This window comes from Pristiophorus japonicus, chromosome 3 (assembly GCF_044704955.1).
Source record: "Pristiophorus japonicus isolate sPriJap1 chromosome 3, sPriJap1.hap1, whole genome shotgun sequence".
In the NCBI taxonomy this organism is placed as follows: Eukaryota; Metazoa; Chordata; class Chondrichthyes; family Pristiophoridae; genus Pristiophorus; species Pristiophorus japonicus.
This window is the reverse complement of record NC_091979.1, coordinates 123,120,414-123,138,926: the sequence shown is the minus strand read 5'-3', so window position 1 is coordinate 123,138,926 and position 18,513 is coordinate 123,120,414. Positions and strand designations below refer to the sequence as shown.

General features: G+C 41.8%; 1 protein-coding gene across 3 annotated transcripts in view; it reads right to left on the bottom strand.

The window, feature by feature from the left end:
• Positions 1 to 3,623: 3,623 nt before the first annotated feature.
• plekha3 (pleckstrin homology domain containing, family A (phosphoinositide binding specific) member 3) overlaps positions 3,624 to 18,513 on the bottom strand; it is a 33,494-nt gene continuing 18,604 nt past the window's right edge. The window contains exons 7-9 of one of the 3 annotated variants that reach the window (XM_070875788.1): positions 15,463 to 15,590; positions 15,202 to 15,268; positions 6,713 to 6,799 (exon numbers count right to left, since the gene is read on the bottom strand). In XM_070875788.1, the coding sequence (XP_070731889.1) occupies positions 15,225 to 15,268; positions 15,463 to 15,590 (172 nt within the window). In that variant the 3' untranslated portion in view covers positions 6,713 to 6,799; positions 15,202 to 15,224. Of the gene's footprint in view, positions 6,800 to 15,201; positions 15,269 to 15,462; positions 15,591 to 18,513 lie in introns of all 3 variants that reach the window. The other 2 variants (XM_070875786.1, XM_070875787.1) reach the window with 2 other exon arrangements.

Here is an 18,513-nt window from a genome sequence, read left to right as displayed (position 1 = left end):
CCCTTTAATTTGTGTTCGGGATGCAGGACGTCGTCTATGTCTCCCCTTGGCGGCGTACACGCGTACTGCCATGCTTCTGGGTCAATATGTCGCGTCTCTGCGGGGACGTCGTCGATATGTGTTCTTTTTGCGTCGTACACCCGTACTGCCACGCTTCCAGGTCAATATGTCTCGTCCCTGCGCCGTGCGCTTATACCGCTTGGGTCAATAGGTCTCGTCCATATATCTTCCCTTGTGTCGTATCCTCGCACTGCCGCACTTCCTACACGCGTCACAGAGTATGCCTTTTAACCCCCTCCCACCCCTAGATCGTTCCTGTCCTCTGTCCCCATCCCTCCAGGACCTGCTACAGATGATTCTTTGTACAGATATCCTTCCCTCCCCGGTTACAATGCCACAGCTCTAACTTGAAGGTAGTAAATTAAACATACACACCCCAACAGCTGGATCATTGTTCCGTTCGGGAAGCTCTTGTAGCGCCAAATTGAAGGGGAAATTGGGAAGGCCTCTCTTCCCACGAGTGGGCCCTCTGATATAAAAGGGTCGACGCTCGTCCCAACCCGCATAGCGGCCCTCAAAGTTAGTAGATGGAGACGGATGGCAAGGTATAACAATCTTTAATTACGGACATCCGGGAACACTTCTCATCACAGGCGCCTGTGAATGGAGATGTTCCCCGAATAGCAAATTCATACATCATTTATACATTTCATAGATCCATTCCCCCCCCCCCCCCAGTACGACCTCCCTCGATCTCTAATTGGGTTACATTATCAGTAATATTTTGGATTGACAGACCAGGATCTCAAGGCAACCTTAGATCTTAACTGGGATGACCTCAGTGGGTGAGAATTTCCTGATCGTACATCGCACCTAAAACTCTGTTTAAAGTCTTTTCACAGTCTTATCTGAATCTGTTTAGTCTTCCCTGAATCGGTTTAAGTCTTCCATGGTCTCTTACTTTGTCGGACTGGACATACCTTAATGTTATCTAATGTCCTCGTACATCAATGTTGAATCAGAGGCCTCCAGCTCCTTGGCACTGGAATATGTTAGAATGTGTGAGGTCAGCTAGAGACCTTTTTCCCCTTTTGCTGAGCCGATGTAGAAGCCAGCACTTTAAACCTTATTTCCCTTATACCCCTAATGCCAATTTTTTCTTACAACAGTAACGACACTCCAAAAGTACTTCATTGGCTTTAAAGTGCTTTGGGGTGTCTGGTGGTAGTGAAAGATGCTATATAAATGAAAGTCTTTTTTTCTTTCAGAATATTTATGAACAGCCCCAAGTGATCACCATCAATCAGAACGGACAGCATACTTATGTTATTTTAGCATAAACCTGAATTGTTTGGTTCTTTTCCCAGTTGTGTGCTCCCAGAAAGGGATAATCTAGCAGTAACACATATAGAATTATTTAGGACTAGACTTTTGAGATTGAGGCGATGCCAGCAAGCTTTTTGATATCTTTTTATAGAAGGGGGGGGGGGGGCAGGGATTTATAGTAGTACATGAATCAGTACAAAAAAGGATGTGGAGTGTAGGTACTGACAATCATTCCTTGCTGGTGTGTTAAACAGACACGGTTAGGAAATTATCAACCCAATTGTTATTAAATTCATAAGCTCCAACTTTGAGTTAATAACCAGATTTGTAAAACCCCTGTATTTATGGCTTTCTTACTCAGAAAACTAGGCATATCACTGCTTACCTTCCATTATGCACAGGTATGTAAGCTCTGCAGGCACAGGAATCTTTCCTTATTTTATTTGATCAATTTGAATTCAGATAGGGAACAAGGTAAGAAACCACAGACAAGGTAGCAGTAGAAATGTTTTAATTCTTACAATAGAGATCATGTTCAGTGTAGTGACCAAGTAAAACTTTAACTGAGTATCTTTATATATTTCTCATAAAATATTCCCTATGTCTATACATATAACCCAATTGTGTTTTTGCTTTAGTTATACAAAAGAAAACTAGTTAATACACCTGAATGTAGTTTTTGGTCCAATTGCTCAAACAAACAGAACTTGCGATTTTGTTTTGAAAGAAATTGGAACTACAAAAAAATGGATCACAAACAATGCATCATACACATCCAGACTTAACTACAATCTTACAGTAGAGCCCATCTTTAACAGCTACATTTGGTAGTTTTCTAGTACTTGTGAAAGTTAGAATCATTGGCTAGTTGATACAGGTGTCAGTTGGTCATTGAATGAAGCTACAGTATTTAAAGATATTTATCTATTACATAATTTCTCAATATAAAGTACTTTTAAACAGTTCTGCATTCTTTATGTTGCAAGACATTCACCCGTCTTATAACAAAAAGATTAAGACTGTTGGTTGTAACAGCAATGAATGGATTTGCTTCAAAACAGGAAGATATTATTTTCAAGAGTTATACTTACATTTTAGTGGCAATCTTAAACTTGTAACTATTTAGCATTTTCTCAGACTTCAGAAAACAGTTTAGAAAGACTAAAATGTTTCCACATTTTAATCTTTTGTTTTCTCGGTGTTATTGCTACGGTTGAACATACTGACTTCCTAAAAATCAAAATTTCAGCAGTCTAATAGAAAAACACGACTATTTTACTTCGCAGCACAAGGTACTGAAGATATACTGTGTATGTCAGGATGGGAACTGATGGAACACCACCTTATCTACAGCATGGTTTCATTATTTCATGCAAAATTTGAATACAATCACAGTCCAGAATGGTGCATCGCAAAAGTGTAGGGTTATATTTGGCTTAGCAGTGTAAGCATACACATGGAATTTGGTAGGGGCGAGTACATGCTCAGGAGTTAGTGAAGGAAAATTTGCAAAATGCTTAAAAAATTATAAATTACACGTGGTCATAAAATATATGCAATGTGAATGTAATTCATTCTATAAATTGTCAATATGACGTTGTTTCGGAAGGCGATCATAAAGCTTGGGGAAATAAGTTATCAAGACAAAGTTGCATTTACTGATGCCTTGAATATAATGGAGAAGTGCCTTTAAGGAAACAATGGCTATTTACACTTTACTGATAGAACTGTCATACTAGGATTTGCTTGTACAATAATCCAGGGTTCAATATTTTGTGTTGGTAGATGGTAAATATTTGTTACTATGGTTTTAAGGTTATACAAAAGGAGCAAGGTTAACAAGAGATCAATAATTAATAAAAATTGCAAATATACAAACCTCACCACTGGACCTTTTTTTGAATGTGACTGAAAAGATGACTAGCAAATCAGTATACTAATAACTCCACTCCCCCACATAGGTCACCTAGCTTTAAATAAACAAACAAAGCACAAATTTCATTCATTCCATTATTGGAATAGCATAAAATGCCACCATCCTTCCTATAAGTTAATTATTCTTTTCAAACGTAAAAGATCAGATTTGTTGGGTTAATCATAATTAGCATAATTGATTGTCACAACAGCAGGTACATGTACATATTACAGTACAGCAGAGTCCACTAATATTCAATCACCTCTACTCAGCAATGTAAAATCGGAGCAACAAATCTGATTGGATATTTCCCTTCTCTCTGAAGGGAATGCGCTTTTCCCGTTATTTTCTCAATGTAAATTAAATTAAGCTTGATCAAAAGTATTTTTATAAAAGTTTAATTTCTTTATATGAAAAAAATGTCTGAGAAATAGCATAGTGATCAGCAATAAAAGTCATGTCACACACCAAACCAGCACATCCTAATGGATACACTGACACAGCAGTATTATTCTCCATCTCCTAAAAGTTATTTTACATTCTTTGAAAGCAAATTCACATTGTACACATTATAAATCAACTATGTTCAGATCTTAATGGCTCAGCATTACCCAGTTATTAGGATTATAATACTTCAAAATGCCTACTTTACAGTGCATTAAACAAATTGTTCCTTAAGTTTGCTTCATCTTTAAATCTGTAAATCTAATGTACTAAACTTTAAACTGTTAAGATTAACTGGACTACTGAAAAGCAAAGATTCAAAAAGTGTAGTAATGTTTCTATCATTCTAAATTTTAACAGTGGAAAATGTCACTAATAAAACTTAGTGCTACATCGTTAAGACAAATAATTGGGAATTTTTCTTTATTCCTCATCCATGTTCTTCCCTCCCTTCCTGAAAGCTTTAATTCTTGCTTCCGAGCTTTGGGTTCAATCCAGTACCTTGTCCACGTGGCCATTATTCATGTGTGAACTGTGACAATTAATGTTAAGTGGCCATTGGACCATGAATTGTGGAAAAATCAGGGTGGAGGCGGGGAAGAGTGGGAGAGTGAGGATTGAGCTTGACCCCGTCTTCACCCACATCTACATATGCCGTTATCAGGAAAGGCAAGGTCAATAGTAGTTGGTTATTGGAACACTAGCTGATTTTTTTTCCCCTTCTGTAACCCAGGGTGTCAAAGTCATTGAATTGTCCTTATTGGTGCTCCAGCTGCGATCAGGCAACTCAACAAAGACCAGAGATCTTAACGTATGACTCAGATTTTCACTGGATGAACTCATTGAATTATTGGCATTGTGAAATCATGTACTTTAAGCATCAATACCTAAATTGATGTATTTGCAAAGACACTACAGGATATAAAAATCTGTTCATTTGACAACTAATATAATTTTGCATGCAAACTCTTAATATTCACAGCATTTAATATTCATTGTAAATATAAAAAGGTACACAAGAACAAAATGGTTAACAACGTACATCCATATCTAATCAATTGGTACCATTAACTCCATCATTCACTGGTACACCTAAATGCTAACATTTTTACTTGCTTAATACTTTCTTGACCTTTAAAAGCTGAGTTAGTTAATGAACCAAGATTAGGCAATCTCCTGGAAAATATAATATATATTCCTTTTGGACTTGGCTACAGGGTTTGGGAGATTAAAGTGCTGTACTTTGCACACCAGTGAGTTATGATATCAAGGATATACTGCTCAGATAGTGCTAACATGTCAGAAATGTAGTTTTTACATATTGCTCATAATCTTGCAATCAAGACTGGTTATCCAGCAGATAAAATACACACATCAGAGCTTCAAATATTTTGATAATCTAAACCTATGGCAAGGAGGAAGATGTGGTCTAAAAGACTGGAGTGCTATCAAGCTTAATTTCAATTTAATATGTAGAAGAAAGATTATATACAATTATTTTGTTTCCCCTTAGTTGCTAAAATAAAATTAAAAGTTGTTTCATTTCCCCCCTTTTAGTAATGGTATTGTTCGTATTTGAAGAATTATCTACACTATTAAACAAAAATAACCAGCATATATAAAAGAGCAACTAATTAGGATAGACCTTTCTTCAACTAAGCACTATTTTTGCTGCTAATTGGTTGGTATCCTATATAAAACATTCTTGGGAAAAGTTGGCCAATGTATCCTCTTGAAGTACATTTTCTTCTAATTTAAATGCACTCAGTCTAGACACCATTTGAGAGCAATACATTTTACTGTTCTGAAATACTCTCAAGTCCTCTCTTAAATATGGCACGATGGATACAGAAATGCAAGAGCTCTGAAATGTTTTTATTGCAGTTAAATATCTGCAAACTAGGTAGGAAACAACTGGTTGAGGGAATGAAAAAATAAGAAAAAAGGTATGAACTATAGCTCCTTTTACACCACCAGACAATAACACCTTTGTCTTCCAGCTCAGATAAATAAGCCATTATAGATACGTCAATTTAAGAGAAAAGCTCTATCCTTTACTTCAGCTGGAGATGGTCACACAGAATTGTTTAACATTTATTTTCTAAGTTGCTGCTAGTTACATTTTGTTTCTGGGTCTCCACTGTCTTTCGTTTATCTATTTTTATTGGATATAAAATACACTATGTTCATAGTCTCTGTTAAATTGCATACACTTTGAATTGGGAAGAATTTACTCTTGTCTCTTTTACAAAAGATTTTATAATAGTGCAGAACACATTAGTTTTAACTTTATGTTCCGGAAACTGTTTCTACAAGTATTTGAGTTCTGGTATAACCAGTACTAATTGGCTGCTACTAGAAAAGATGAAGCACAATCCAAACCTCATCCTGAGACAGTGTACAGCACTGATGTACATAACAGATTCCATCCAAAATGTATCAACACCAAAATTAAATAAAAGATGTAAATAAAACAACATTTAACAGCAATTCCTCCAGAATGCACATTCCCTATGGATAGATAGGTGCAAACAATGGATATGTACAGCCTCAAGGATAAAATTCCTGGTATTAAACCTGTCCTGGCAACAGTCACAAAAGTACACACCTCCAGTCTTCTGTTATATGCTACATCCTTATTTTTCAATCAAGTTTCACTGTTGCTACTAACTTTTAATGGCACCTTGCTCTATATGGAGTTCTGGACCAGACCATCACTAATCCTCAATGGATTTATTACACAATATAGTGTAGAAAATACAGTTGTAATTTACTGAAAATATAATAGGAATAAGGTTAGGTAAGCTTGTCAAGTTTTCTGATTTTATGTAGTATTATAAAGTGCAGAGAAAGCCATTTAACTGGGAAATTACAGAACCACTTCCCCTTGTTGCGATATCTAAATGCCAGCAGTAATTGCATAGCAATATTAGCGGAGTGACCATCTTTTCAATCCATTTTAATTCACATGTTTTCAACTTGAAAGTGCAACAAAAGGACTCTCTGTCTCAGATGTTTTATTCCTTGAGATTGCAGTATTTTCCTCTGGAATTGTCACTGGAGGGAATTCACCATTTGCAGTCAGTAATGAATTTCGAGAAATGTGAGCAGTCTCTGTAAAAGGGTTGAAAGAATTAGTTTACAATCTTGGTTCAGTGTATACATTTTACCTCTACAGATGCTTGCTTCCAAGTATGGTGCTTCAGATGCGAGTAATCAGATATTAAAATCCTCCACTCTGGGATTAGTTTTGCCTTGCAGAGAGCTGAGAAGTACAACTTGGTACAGTGCACAGATGGGCTAAGTCAGTATCCTCACACTGTTCGAGAGAGGGTCCTGTCTGCATGGCTGGTGGCTCAGAGTATCAATCACTGGTGCAATTTAAACACACAGCTGCACACTCTGAAGTACATTTAACAGTCTAGTAGCATTTATATGCATATATTTTACACTTATATAGTGTCATGAAAAGTGTTTACACTAAAAACAAGCTGTTCAACCCAACTAGTCAGTGTTGATATTTATCCTGCACACGATTCATGTGCCCCCAACCTCCATTTCCATATCTTTTCACCTTCAATCACCTATCAAAACTATTCATAAATATTGGCCCAGAAATTCCTCTCGAGGTCTTCCCGCAGGCAAAGCGCGAAAGAATGGACAGAAAATGCGCACTTATCTGAAGCTGCTAGGTCCGCTCGAGATCACGGTCTGGAGGCCTCTCGTGACTGCGGGTCGCAGCACGTTCACATTGGGACGTCCGCAGGAGTCACATGGGCCTGGACACCCAATCACAGGTAAGTATTTTCTCATTCATAGTAATAGGAGATTTGTAAGTCGAATCTCCTATTACTATGAATGAGAAACACCCCAATACACACAAACACTACATAAAACATTTTAAAAAACACCTCACATAAATACACTAATAGAAATTAAAGTTGTTATAAATGTTTTTGTAAAGAAAAAAAATTTGCCGATTTTTAAAAAAAGTTTTAATTCTGGTTAAAATAAATGTAATGTATTGGGCAGGGTTTTTTAAATTTTATTTTTTATGTTTTAAGTGTGTTTTAAAACTCTTACGCTTGTAAAAGTAGGCTATGCGCAAGCGTTTTGAGGACATTGGCCGGGCAAGATAAGTGTAAATCCCGCAATCTTGCCCATGCAAATGTCCTTGCTCCCAATCTGTCTAGGATTTGTCAAGTTCGGGACATTGGAATTTCTGGGCCATTAACGTGGTTTCTGTTTTAATCACCAACTCTGGTATTGCGTTCCACAGTCTCATCACCCACTAAAAAAAAAAAGTGTTGCCTTCTCTCTGTACTAAAAGCTCTAAAATGTAATCTTATACCTATACTTGCCTCAGAGAGGGTGTAACAACATTCACCAGAATGATTCCTGGGATAAGAAGAGAGTGAAGGAGGAGCGTGAAATATTAGATGAGATAAACATAGAAAGAGAGTAAGTATTAAGGGGTTTAGCAACTTTGAAAGTAGATAAATCGGCAGGCCCGGATGAAATGTATCTCAAGCTGTTAAGAGAAGCAAGGGATGAAATAGTGGAGACCCTGGCCATCATTTTCCAATCCAGCTACAGGTGTGGTGCTGGAGGACTGCTAACGTTGTACCATTGTTTAAAAAGGGAGAAAGGGATAGACCGAGTAATTATAGACCAATCAGCCTAACCTCGATAGTGAGCAAATTATTGGAACAAATTCTGAGGGACAGGGATAAATCTTCATTTAGAAAGGCACGGATTAATCAAGGACAGTTAGCATGGATTTGTTAAGGGAAGGTCGTGTCTGACTAACTTGATTGATTTTTTTGGGGGAGGTAACAAGGAGGATTGATGAGGGTAGCACGTTTGATGCAGTCTACATGGATTTTAGCCAGGCTTTATTTCTTACAAGGTCCCACATGGTAGACAGGTCAGAAAAAGTAAAAGCCCATGGGATCCAAGGGAAAGTGGCAAGTTGGATCCAAAATTGGCTGTGGCAGGAAGCAAAGGGTAACAGTATTTTTGTGGCTGGAATGCCGTTTCCAGTGGGGTTCAGCAGTGCTCAGTACTAGGTCCAACATTCCCTCTAATTTTTTTTACTTAGTACTGAGCGGGCCATGAACTCCTTTGAGTGTGACCTTTTCGTCTGTGGGCAAATTTTACAACAACTTTTACAACAGCAACCATTTAAAAGCATATATACAATAATGCCATATTGCCATCCCACTGTCTCAAATCATGAGACAATCAATCAAATAAGGTTCTATACAGATTTAATGTAACTTTTTGAACTCTTCCTCTAGAATGAATCGCAGTGCTTTATTTGCACATTTATGGCTTTTTTTTTTTAAAAACCTGCATTGATACTTTTAATGATTTGTGAAGCTATACCCCTAGATCCCTTTGCATCACCTCACACTTAACTATATTGAAATGAATGTGTCATTCACATTCCCATTCTGCAAGTTTATGGTAGAATTAATTAAAAGCTTTTAGTTCATCATACAAACTCTCTTCCCCCAGTTTCATTGAAACATAGAAAATAGGTGCAGGAGTAGGCCATTTGGCCCTTCGAACCTGCACCACCATTCAATATGATGATGGCTGATCATTTTTGCAACTTTAGTACCCCATTCCTGCTTTCTCTCCATACCCCTTCATCCCTTTAGCCATAAGGGCTACATCTAACTCGCTTTTGAATATATCTAATGAACTGGCCTCAACAACTTTGTGGTACAGAATTCCACAGGTTCACAATTCTCTGAGTGAAGAAGTTTCTCCTCATCTCAGTCCTAAATGGCTTACCCCTTACCCTTCAACTATGACCCCTGGTTCTGGACGTCCCCAACATCGGGAACATTCTTCCTGCATCTAACCTGTCCAATCCCATCAGAATTTTATCTGTTTTCTATGAGATTCCCTCGCATTCTTTTAAATTCCAGTGAATATAAGCCTAGTCGATCCAATCTTTCTTCATATGTCAGTCCTGATATCCCTGGAATCAGTCTGGTGAACCTTTGCTGCACTCCCTCAATAGCAAGAATGTCCTTCCTCAGATTAGGAAACCAATATTTTACACAATATTCAAGGTGTGGCCTCAACAAGGCCCTGTACAACTGCAGTAAGACCTCCCCTGTTCCTATACTCAAATCCTCTCGCTATGAAGGCCAACATGCCATTTGCTTTCTTCACCGCCTGCTGTACCTGCATGCCAACTTTCAATGACTGATATACCAGGTCTCGTTGCACCTCCCCTTTTCCTAATCTGTCACCATTCAGATAATATTCTGCCTTCCTGTTTTTGCCACCAAAGTGGATAACCTCACATTTTTCTACATTATACTGCATCTGCCATGCATTTGCCACTCACCTAACCTGTCCAAGTCACCCTGCAGCCTCTTAGCATCCTCCTCACAGCTCACACTGCCACCCAGCTTAGTGTCATCTGCAAACTTGGAGATATTACATTCAATTCCTTCGTCTAAATCATCAATGTATATTGTAAATAGCTGGGGTCCCAGCACTGAACCTTGCAATACCCCACTAGTCGCGCCTGCCATTTTGAAAAGGACGTGTTTATTCCCACTCTGCTTCCTGTCTGCCAACCAGTTCTCTATCCACGTCAATACATTACCCCCAATACCATGTGCTTTAATCTTGCACACCAATCTCTTGTGTGGGACCTTGTCAAAAGCCTTTTGAAAGTCCAAATACACCACATCCACTGGTTATCCCTCTCTCCCTCCTTTTTTAAAAAGTGGGGTTACATTAACTACCCTCCAATCAAAAAGGAACTGATCCAGAGTCTGTAGAATGTTGGAAAATGACCACCAATGCATCCACTATTTCTAGGGCTACTTCCTTAAGTACTCTGGGATGCAGACCATCAGGCCCTGGGGATTTATCAGCCTTCAGTCCCATCAATTTCCTGAACACAATTTCCTGACTAATAAGGATTTCCTTCAGTTCCTCCTTCTCACTAGACCCTTGGTCCCCTAGTATTTCCGGAAGTGTTCTCGTTCTCACCGCGCCCCCACAATCTTTCCCCTCAGTCTCTCTCTCCCCCCCACCCCCAGTCTCTTTCCTAGTCTCTCTCTTCCCCCCCCCCCACCCCCCACCTCTTTCCTAGTCTCTCTCTCTTCCCCCCACACCCCCAGTCTCTTTCCTAGTCTCTCTCTCTCTCCTGGTCTCTATTTCTCCCTCTTGCCCCAGTCTCGATCTCTCTCACGTCCCCCGTCCCCCCAGACTCTCTCTCTTCCACCCCCCAGACTTTCTCGCTCGCTCTCTCTCTCTCCTCCACCACCCCCCCAGTTTCTCTCTCTCTCTCTCATCCCCTCCAGTCTCTATCTCTCTCCTCCGCGCCCCCCCCCCCATCTCCATCTCTCTCTCACCTCTCCCTCCCCCCGCTCCTCCGCCACCCTCTCCCTTCTCCTCCTCCACCTGTCTCCCCCGCCACCCTCTCCCTTCTCCTCCTCCACCTGTCTCCCCTCTGTCCCTCACCCCCCGCCCATCTCTTCCCCCCCCACTCCATCTCCCCCTCCCCCCAGTCTCTCTCCCCCACCCTCCCCTGCCCCCTTCCCCACACCGCCCCCCCCCACTCCGTCCCCCTTCATCCCTCAGTCTCCCTCCCCTTCTCCTCCTCCCCCCAGCCAGTTCGCCCACGGAGCTGAAGAAAATATGTCCACGCTGCAAGGCCGCAACTGCTGGGTGATGCGCATGCGCAGCTCTGGGATACAAGAGCAGTGAGGCTATGCTTTAACTGTACAAAATACTAGTCAGGCCACAGCTAGAATACTGCATACAGTTCTGGTCAAATTACAAGAAAGATGTCATTGCCCTAGAGAGGGTATAGAGGAGAGTTATGAGGATGTTGCCTGGACTTCAGAATTTTAGCTATGAGGAAAGATTGGATAGGCTGGGTTATTTCTTTGGAACAGGAGGTTGATGGGAGACTCAATTGAGGTGTATAAAATTATGAGGGGCCTAGACAGAGTGGATAGGAAGTACCTATATCCCTTAGCAGAGAGGTCAATAATCAAAGGCACAGATTTAAAATAATTGGTAGAAGGATTAGAGCAGAGCTGAGGAGAACTTTTTTCACCCAGAAGGTTGTGGGGGTCTGGAACTCATTGCCTGAAAGGCTGTTAAATGCAATGAGGGTATTTGGATATGCACTTGGAAGTGCCATAAACTAAACAGCTACGGACCAAGAGCTGGGAAGTGGGATTAGGCTGGATAGCTGTTTTTCTGCTGACACACACACAGTGGGCCAAATGGCTTCCTTCTGTGCTGTAAATTTCTATAATTCTAAGAGGTTGAGTAGAATGGACCTGTACTATCCGGCGTTTAGAAGAAAGAGAGGTGATCTTATTGAAATATATAAAATTCTTACAGGGCTTGACAGAATAGATGCTGAGAGGCTGTTTCCCTTGGCTGGAGCGTCTAGAACTAGGGGCCATTGTCTCAGGATTAGGGGGTCGGCCATTTAACATAGAAAATAGGTGCAGGAGTAGGCCATTCGGCCCTTCGAGCCTGCACTACCATTGGATAAGATCATAGCTGATCATTCCCTCAGTACCCCTTTCCTGCTTTCTCTCCATATCCCTTGATCCCCTTAGTCATAAGGGCCATATCTAACTCCCTCTGGAATATACCTAACTCCCTCTTGAATATATCCAATGAATTGGCATCAACAACTCTCTGCGATAGGGAATTCCACAGGTTAACAACTCTCTGAAGAAGTTTCTCCTCATCAGTCCTAAATGGCCTACCCCTTATCCTAAGACTGTGTCCCCTGGTTCTGGACTTCTCCCAACATCGGGAACAATCTACCCGCATCTAACCTGTCCCGTCAGAATCTTGTATGTTTCTAGGAGATCCCCTCTCATTCTTCTAAACTCCAATGTATAAAGGCCCAGTTGATCTGGTCTCTCCTCATATGTCAGTCCAGCCATCCCAAGAATCAGTCTGGTGAACCTTCGCTGCACTCCCTCAATAGCAAGAACGTCCTTCCTCAGATGAGGAAACAAAACTGAACACAATATCCCAGGTGAGGCCTCACCAAAGCCCTGTACAACAGCAGTAAGACCTCCCTGCTCCTATACTCAAAATCCCTAGCTATGAAAGCCAACATACCATTTGCCTTCTTTACCGCCTGCTGTACCTGTATGCCAACTTTCAATGACTGATGAACCATGACACCCAGGTCTCGTTGCACCTCCCCTTTTCCTAATCTGCCATCATTCAGATAATATTCTGTCTTTGCGTTTTTGCCCCTAAAGTGGATAACCTCACATTTATCCACATTATATTGCATCTGCCATGCATTTGCCCACTCACCTAACCTATCTAAGTCACCCTTCAGTCTCTTCGTGTCCCCCTCACAGCTCACACCGCCACCCAGTTTAGTGTCATCTGCAAACTTGGAGATATTACACTCAATTCCTTCATCCAAATCATTGATGTATATTGTAAAGAGCTGGGGCCCCTGTGGCACTCCACTAGTCACTGCCTGCCATTCTGAAAAGGACCCTTTTATCTCAACTCTCTGCTTCCTGTCTGCCAACCAGTTCTCTATCCACGACAGTATATTACCCCCAATACCATGTGCTTTGATTTTGCACACCAATCTTTTGTGTGGGACCTTGTCAAAAGCCTTTTGAAAGTCCAAATATACCACATCCACTGGTTCTCCCTTGTCCACTCTACTAGTTACATGCTCAAAAAATTCCAGAAGAGTTGTCAAGCATGATTTCCCCTTCATAAATCCATGCTGACTTGAACCGATCCTGTCACTGCTTTCCAAATGCACTGCTATTTCATCCTTAATAATTGATTCCAACATTTTCCCCACCACTGATGTCGGCTAACCGGTCTATAATTACCCGCTTTCTCTCTCCCTCCCTTTTTAAAAAGTGTTGTTACATTAGCTGCCCTCCAGTTCATAGGAACTGATCCCGAGTCGATAGACTGTTGGAAAATGATCACCATTTAGGACTACCCGAGAGGGCTGTGGATGCTCAGCCAATGAATATATCCATGATTGAGATAGATAAGATTTTTGTGCACTGATGCATCTGTCCATGCCAGTATTGGTAGGACAACGTCCCGTCTTCACACTGAGGACACCCACCATCGTGTTGTGTGGCACTACCACTGTGTTAAATGGGACAGATTTAGAACCGATCTAGCAGCTCAAAACTGGGCATCCATAAGACGCTGTGGGCCATTAGCAGCAAAATTGTATTCCACCACAATCTCTAACCTCATGCCCAGCATATTCTTCACTCTACCGTTATCATCAAGCCAGGGACCAACCCAAGTTCAATGAAGAGTGTCGAAGTGCATATGAGGAGCAGCAGCACCAGGTATACCTAAAATGAAGTGCCAATGTGGTGAAGCTACAACACATGCTAAACAGTGGAAGCAGCATGCTATAGACAAAGCTAAGTGATCCCGCAACCAACGGATCAGATCAACGTTCTGCAGTCCTGCAGTCATGAATGGTGGTGGCTGGAGTCATACCTAACACAAAAGGAAAATGGTTGTGGGTGTTGGAGGTCAATCATCTCAGTCCCAGGAACCAATCATCTTTAGCTGCTTCATCAATGATGTTCCCTCCATCATAAGGTCAAAAGTGGAGATGTTCAGTGCTCAGTCAGTGGAGAATTTTCCTGCCGATTCCCATTGACTTCAATTTTACTAAGGCTTCTTGACACCACATTGTCAAATGCTGCCTTGATGAAGGGCAGTTACTCTCGCCTCACCTCTGGAATTCAGCTCTTTTGTCCATGTTTAGACCAAGGCTGTAATGAAGTCTGGAACCGAGTGGTCCTGGCGGAACCCAAACTAAGCATCAGTGAGCAGGTTGTTGGTGATTAAGTGCCTCTTGATAGCACTGTCAACGACACCTTCCATCACTTTGCTGATGATTGAGAGTAGGCGGATGGAGCGGTAATTGGCCAGATTGGATTTGTCCTGTTTTTGTGGACAGGAAATACCTAGGTAGTTTTCCACATTGGTTGGGTAGATGCCGCTGTTATAGCTGTACTGGAACAGCTTGGCTAGAGGCACGGTTACTTCTGGAGCACAAATCTTCAGCACAACAGCCGGCCTGCTGTTGGGGCCCACAGCCGTTGCTGTATCCAGTGTGCTCAGCTGTTTCCTGATATCATGTGGAATGAATCGAATTGGTTGAAAGCTGGCTTCTGTGATGGTGGGGACCTCAGGAGGAGGCAGATATGGATCATCCACTCGGCACTTTTAGCTGGAGATGGCTGCAAACGCTTCAGCCTTGTCTTTTGCACTTGTGTGCTGGGCTTTGCCATCATTGAGGATGGGGATATTCATTGAGCCTCCTCCTCCTCCCATTAGTTATTTAATTGTCTACCACCATTCACAACTGGCTATGGCAGGGCTGCATAGCTTTGATCTGATCCATTGATTGTGGGATCATTTAACTCTGATGTTCTTAAAACCTACTTTAGCTACAGGAAAAACCAATGTCAAAAATACTCAACATGTTTGAGCACCTTTCGTCCCTCTATCCTACACTGTTCTGCTTCTTATAACTGGCATGGAATTTTTCTGTATTGAAAGTAACGAATAAAACAATCAAATATTTCAATGTCAAATCAAAGTTTAAAAAAGTAACAAATAGAAATTTTCTTGAATTAAATTAGCAAGTGAAACCTGTACATTTTATACTAAGAATGCCATTGACTCCATTATTCAAAGAATTACATGTATGATTTCTCAAAGAAATCAATTTCTATGCTTACTTTCTGCATCTTCCAGAGCGCCGTCACTGTATGATTCAGTATCTGAATATGTCTGTATTCTCCTGTGTTCTTCAGCATGTGACATCACAATAAGAGTTTCCTTTTGGTGATTAGTGTCCGGTCTCCTGCTGAAAATAAAAATTTCATTTTAACAGAGTGCCCAGGAATGAAATCATCATGTGTATAAAATAAAGACATGCTTATCTGTACTGCCAAAATGGCCACCACGCTCCACCCTTTGTCTATGATTGGTCTCCTTGGACGATAAGCCACACCCTGAAGTTGCACTGGAATGTGTAACTGGATCCACCCATCCTAAGGTCTCACTGACTTTGCAAATTGTAATGCGATCCACTTTGACTTCCTGAAGCAACAGAAGAGAGCTCCCCAGAAGACAGCAAAGGCCAACCAAAGTGCTTTACCCCAGTCCAAGAGCATCCCTCCCCCAGCCAAAATGCCTTACCCCAGCACAAGTGCATCCTTCGCCCCCCACCCACCCCACCATAGATGGGGCAGGCATTGTGTACGGATTGTTAACAGGTTTATTGGGTATGAAGTGAATAGTGACAGTGTCATGACTTCTGGATATAATCCACTCCAACGATGTCCCTTGTAGGGGGTTGCAAGAACGTGATCCGTCGTCTTCCCCGAGTTCCCTCTCTCCCCTCCAATTCCACCCCCCGCCCCCACCCCCCCGTCCCCTGTCACTCTTGGCCCGGGGTGGGGGTGGGGGAGAAAAGAAAAGTCAGGTCCTCAGGTCCTGTTTCTCAGCACCACGTCGATGGAATGATTCGGGGGCAGGGGGGGGGAACGGGGCTTGTCGCATGTCGGTCCAAAAAAGTGCAGTACGGGCATGGGGTGGCGGGGCTTGGCAGACGCCTGTCTGTCTGACTGTCAAAAAAAGGGCAGTACAAATAGTTACATCGATAAAATAGAGAAGTCAAGCTGCAAGTACTGAAAGGTGGTGCACTGGCAGCCACAATATATAAAACCAAAACCCATAACTACAATAAGATGGAACGTTTTATAATTAGTACCTAGCAATTAGATTTTAAACATCACTACAGTGTTAATATCCTATTCATTTCCTGCATACATTTAAGTCAATGGTGACCAGTTGTGCCAGCAATGGTATGTTGATGTGCAATCACAATGAAGAATTAAGGATTGTATTTGTTACTGCAAATGTTGATTGACAGCATGTTCTACAGCAACCGTATTTATATTGGATATGGGGCAATGTTGACTAAAATATTGGGCTAGAAAATACTGTTGTTTAAAAAGTCTAATAGAAACATAGAAAATAGGTGGAGTAGGCCATTCTGCCCTTCTAGCCTGCACCGCCATTCAATGAGTTCATGGCTGAACATGCAACTTCAGTACCCCATTCCTGCTTTCTCACCATACCCCTTGATCCCCCTAGTAGTAAGGACTTCATCCAACTCCTTTTTGAATATATTTAGTGAATTGGCCTCAACAACTTTCTGTGGTAGAGAATTCCACAGGTTCACCACTCTCTGGGTGAAGAAGTTTCTCCTCATCTCGGTCCTAAGTGGCTTACCCCTTATCCTTAGACTGTGTCCCCTGGTTCTGGACTTCCCCAACATTGGCAACATTCTTCCTGCATCTAACCTGTCTAAACCCATCAGAATTTTAAACATTTCTATCAGGTCCCCTCTCATTCTTCTGAACTCCAGTGAATACAAGCCCAGTTGATCCAGTCTTTCTTGATAGGTCAGTCACGCCATCCCGGGAATCAGTCTGGTGAACCTTCGCTGCACTCCCTCAATAGCAAGAATGTCCTTCCTCAGGTTAGGAGACCAAAACTGTACACAATACGCCAGATGTGGCCTCACCAAGGCCCTGTACAACTGTAGCAACACCTCCCTGCCCCTGTACTCAAATCCCCTCGCTATGAAGGCCAACATGCCATTTGCTTTCTTAACCACCTGCTGTACCTGCATGCCAACCTTCAATGACTGATGTACCATGACACTCAGGTCTCGTTGCACCTCCCCTTTTCCTAATCTGTCACCATTCAGATAATAGTCTGTCTCTCTGTTTTTAGCACCAAAGTGGATAACCTCACATTTATCCACATTATACTTCATCTGCCATGCATTTGCCCACTCACCTAACCTATCCAAGTCGCTCTGCAGCCTCATAGCATCCTCCTCGCAGCTCACACTGCCATCCAACTTAGTGTCATCCGCAAATTTGGAGATACTACATTTAATCCCCTCGTCTAAATCATTAATGTACAGTGTAAACAGCTGGGGCCCCAGCACAGAACCTTGCGGTACACCACTAGTCACTGCCTGCCATTCTGAAAAGTCCCCATTTACTCCTACTCTTTGCTTCCTGTCTGACAACCAGTTCTCAATCCATGTCAGCACACTACCCCCAATCCCATGTGCTTCAACTTTGCACATTAATCTCTTGTGTGGGACCTTGTCGAAAGCCTTCTGAAAGTCCAAATATACCACATCAACTGGTTCTCCCTTGTCCACTCTACTGGAAACATCCTCAAAAAATTCCAGAAGATTTGTCAAGCATGATTTCCCTTTCACAAATCTATGCTGACTTGGACCGATCATGTCACCTCTTTCCACATGTGCTGCTATGACATCCTTAATAATTAATTCCATCATTTTACCCACTACCGATGTCAGGCTGACCGGTCTATAATTCCCTGTTTTCTCTCTCCCTCCTATTTTAAAAAGTGGGGTTACATTGGCTACCCTCCACTCGATAGGAACTGATCCAGAGTCAATGGAATGTTGGAAAATGACTGTCAATGCATCCGCTATTTCCAAGGCCACCTCCTTAAGTACTCTGGGATGCAGTCCATCAGGCCCTGGGGATTTATCGGCCTTCAATCCCATCAATTTCCCCAACACAATTTCCCGACTAATAAGGATTTCCCTCAGTTCCTCCTCCTTACTAGACCCTCTGACCCCTTTTATATCCGGAAGGTTGTTTGTGTCCTCCTTAGTGAATACCGAACCAAAGTACTTGTTCAATTGGTCTGCCATTTCTTTGTTCCCCGTT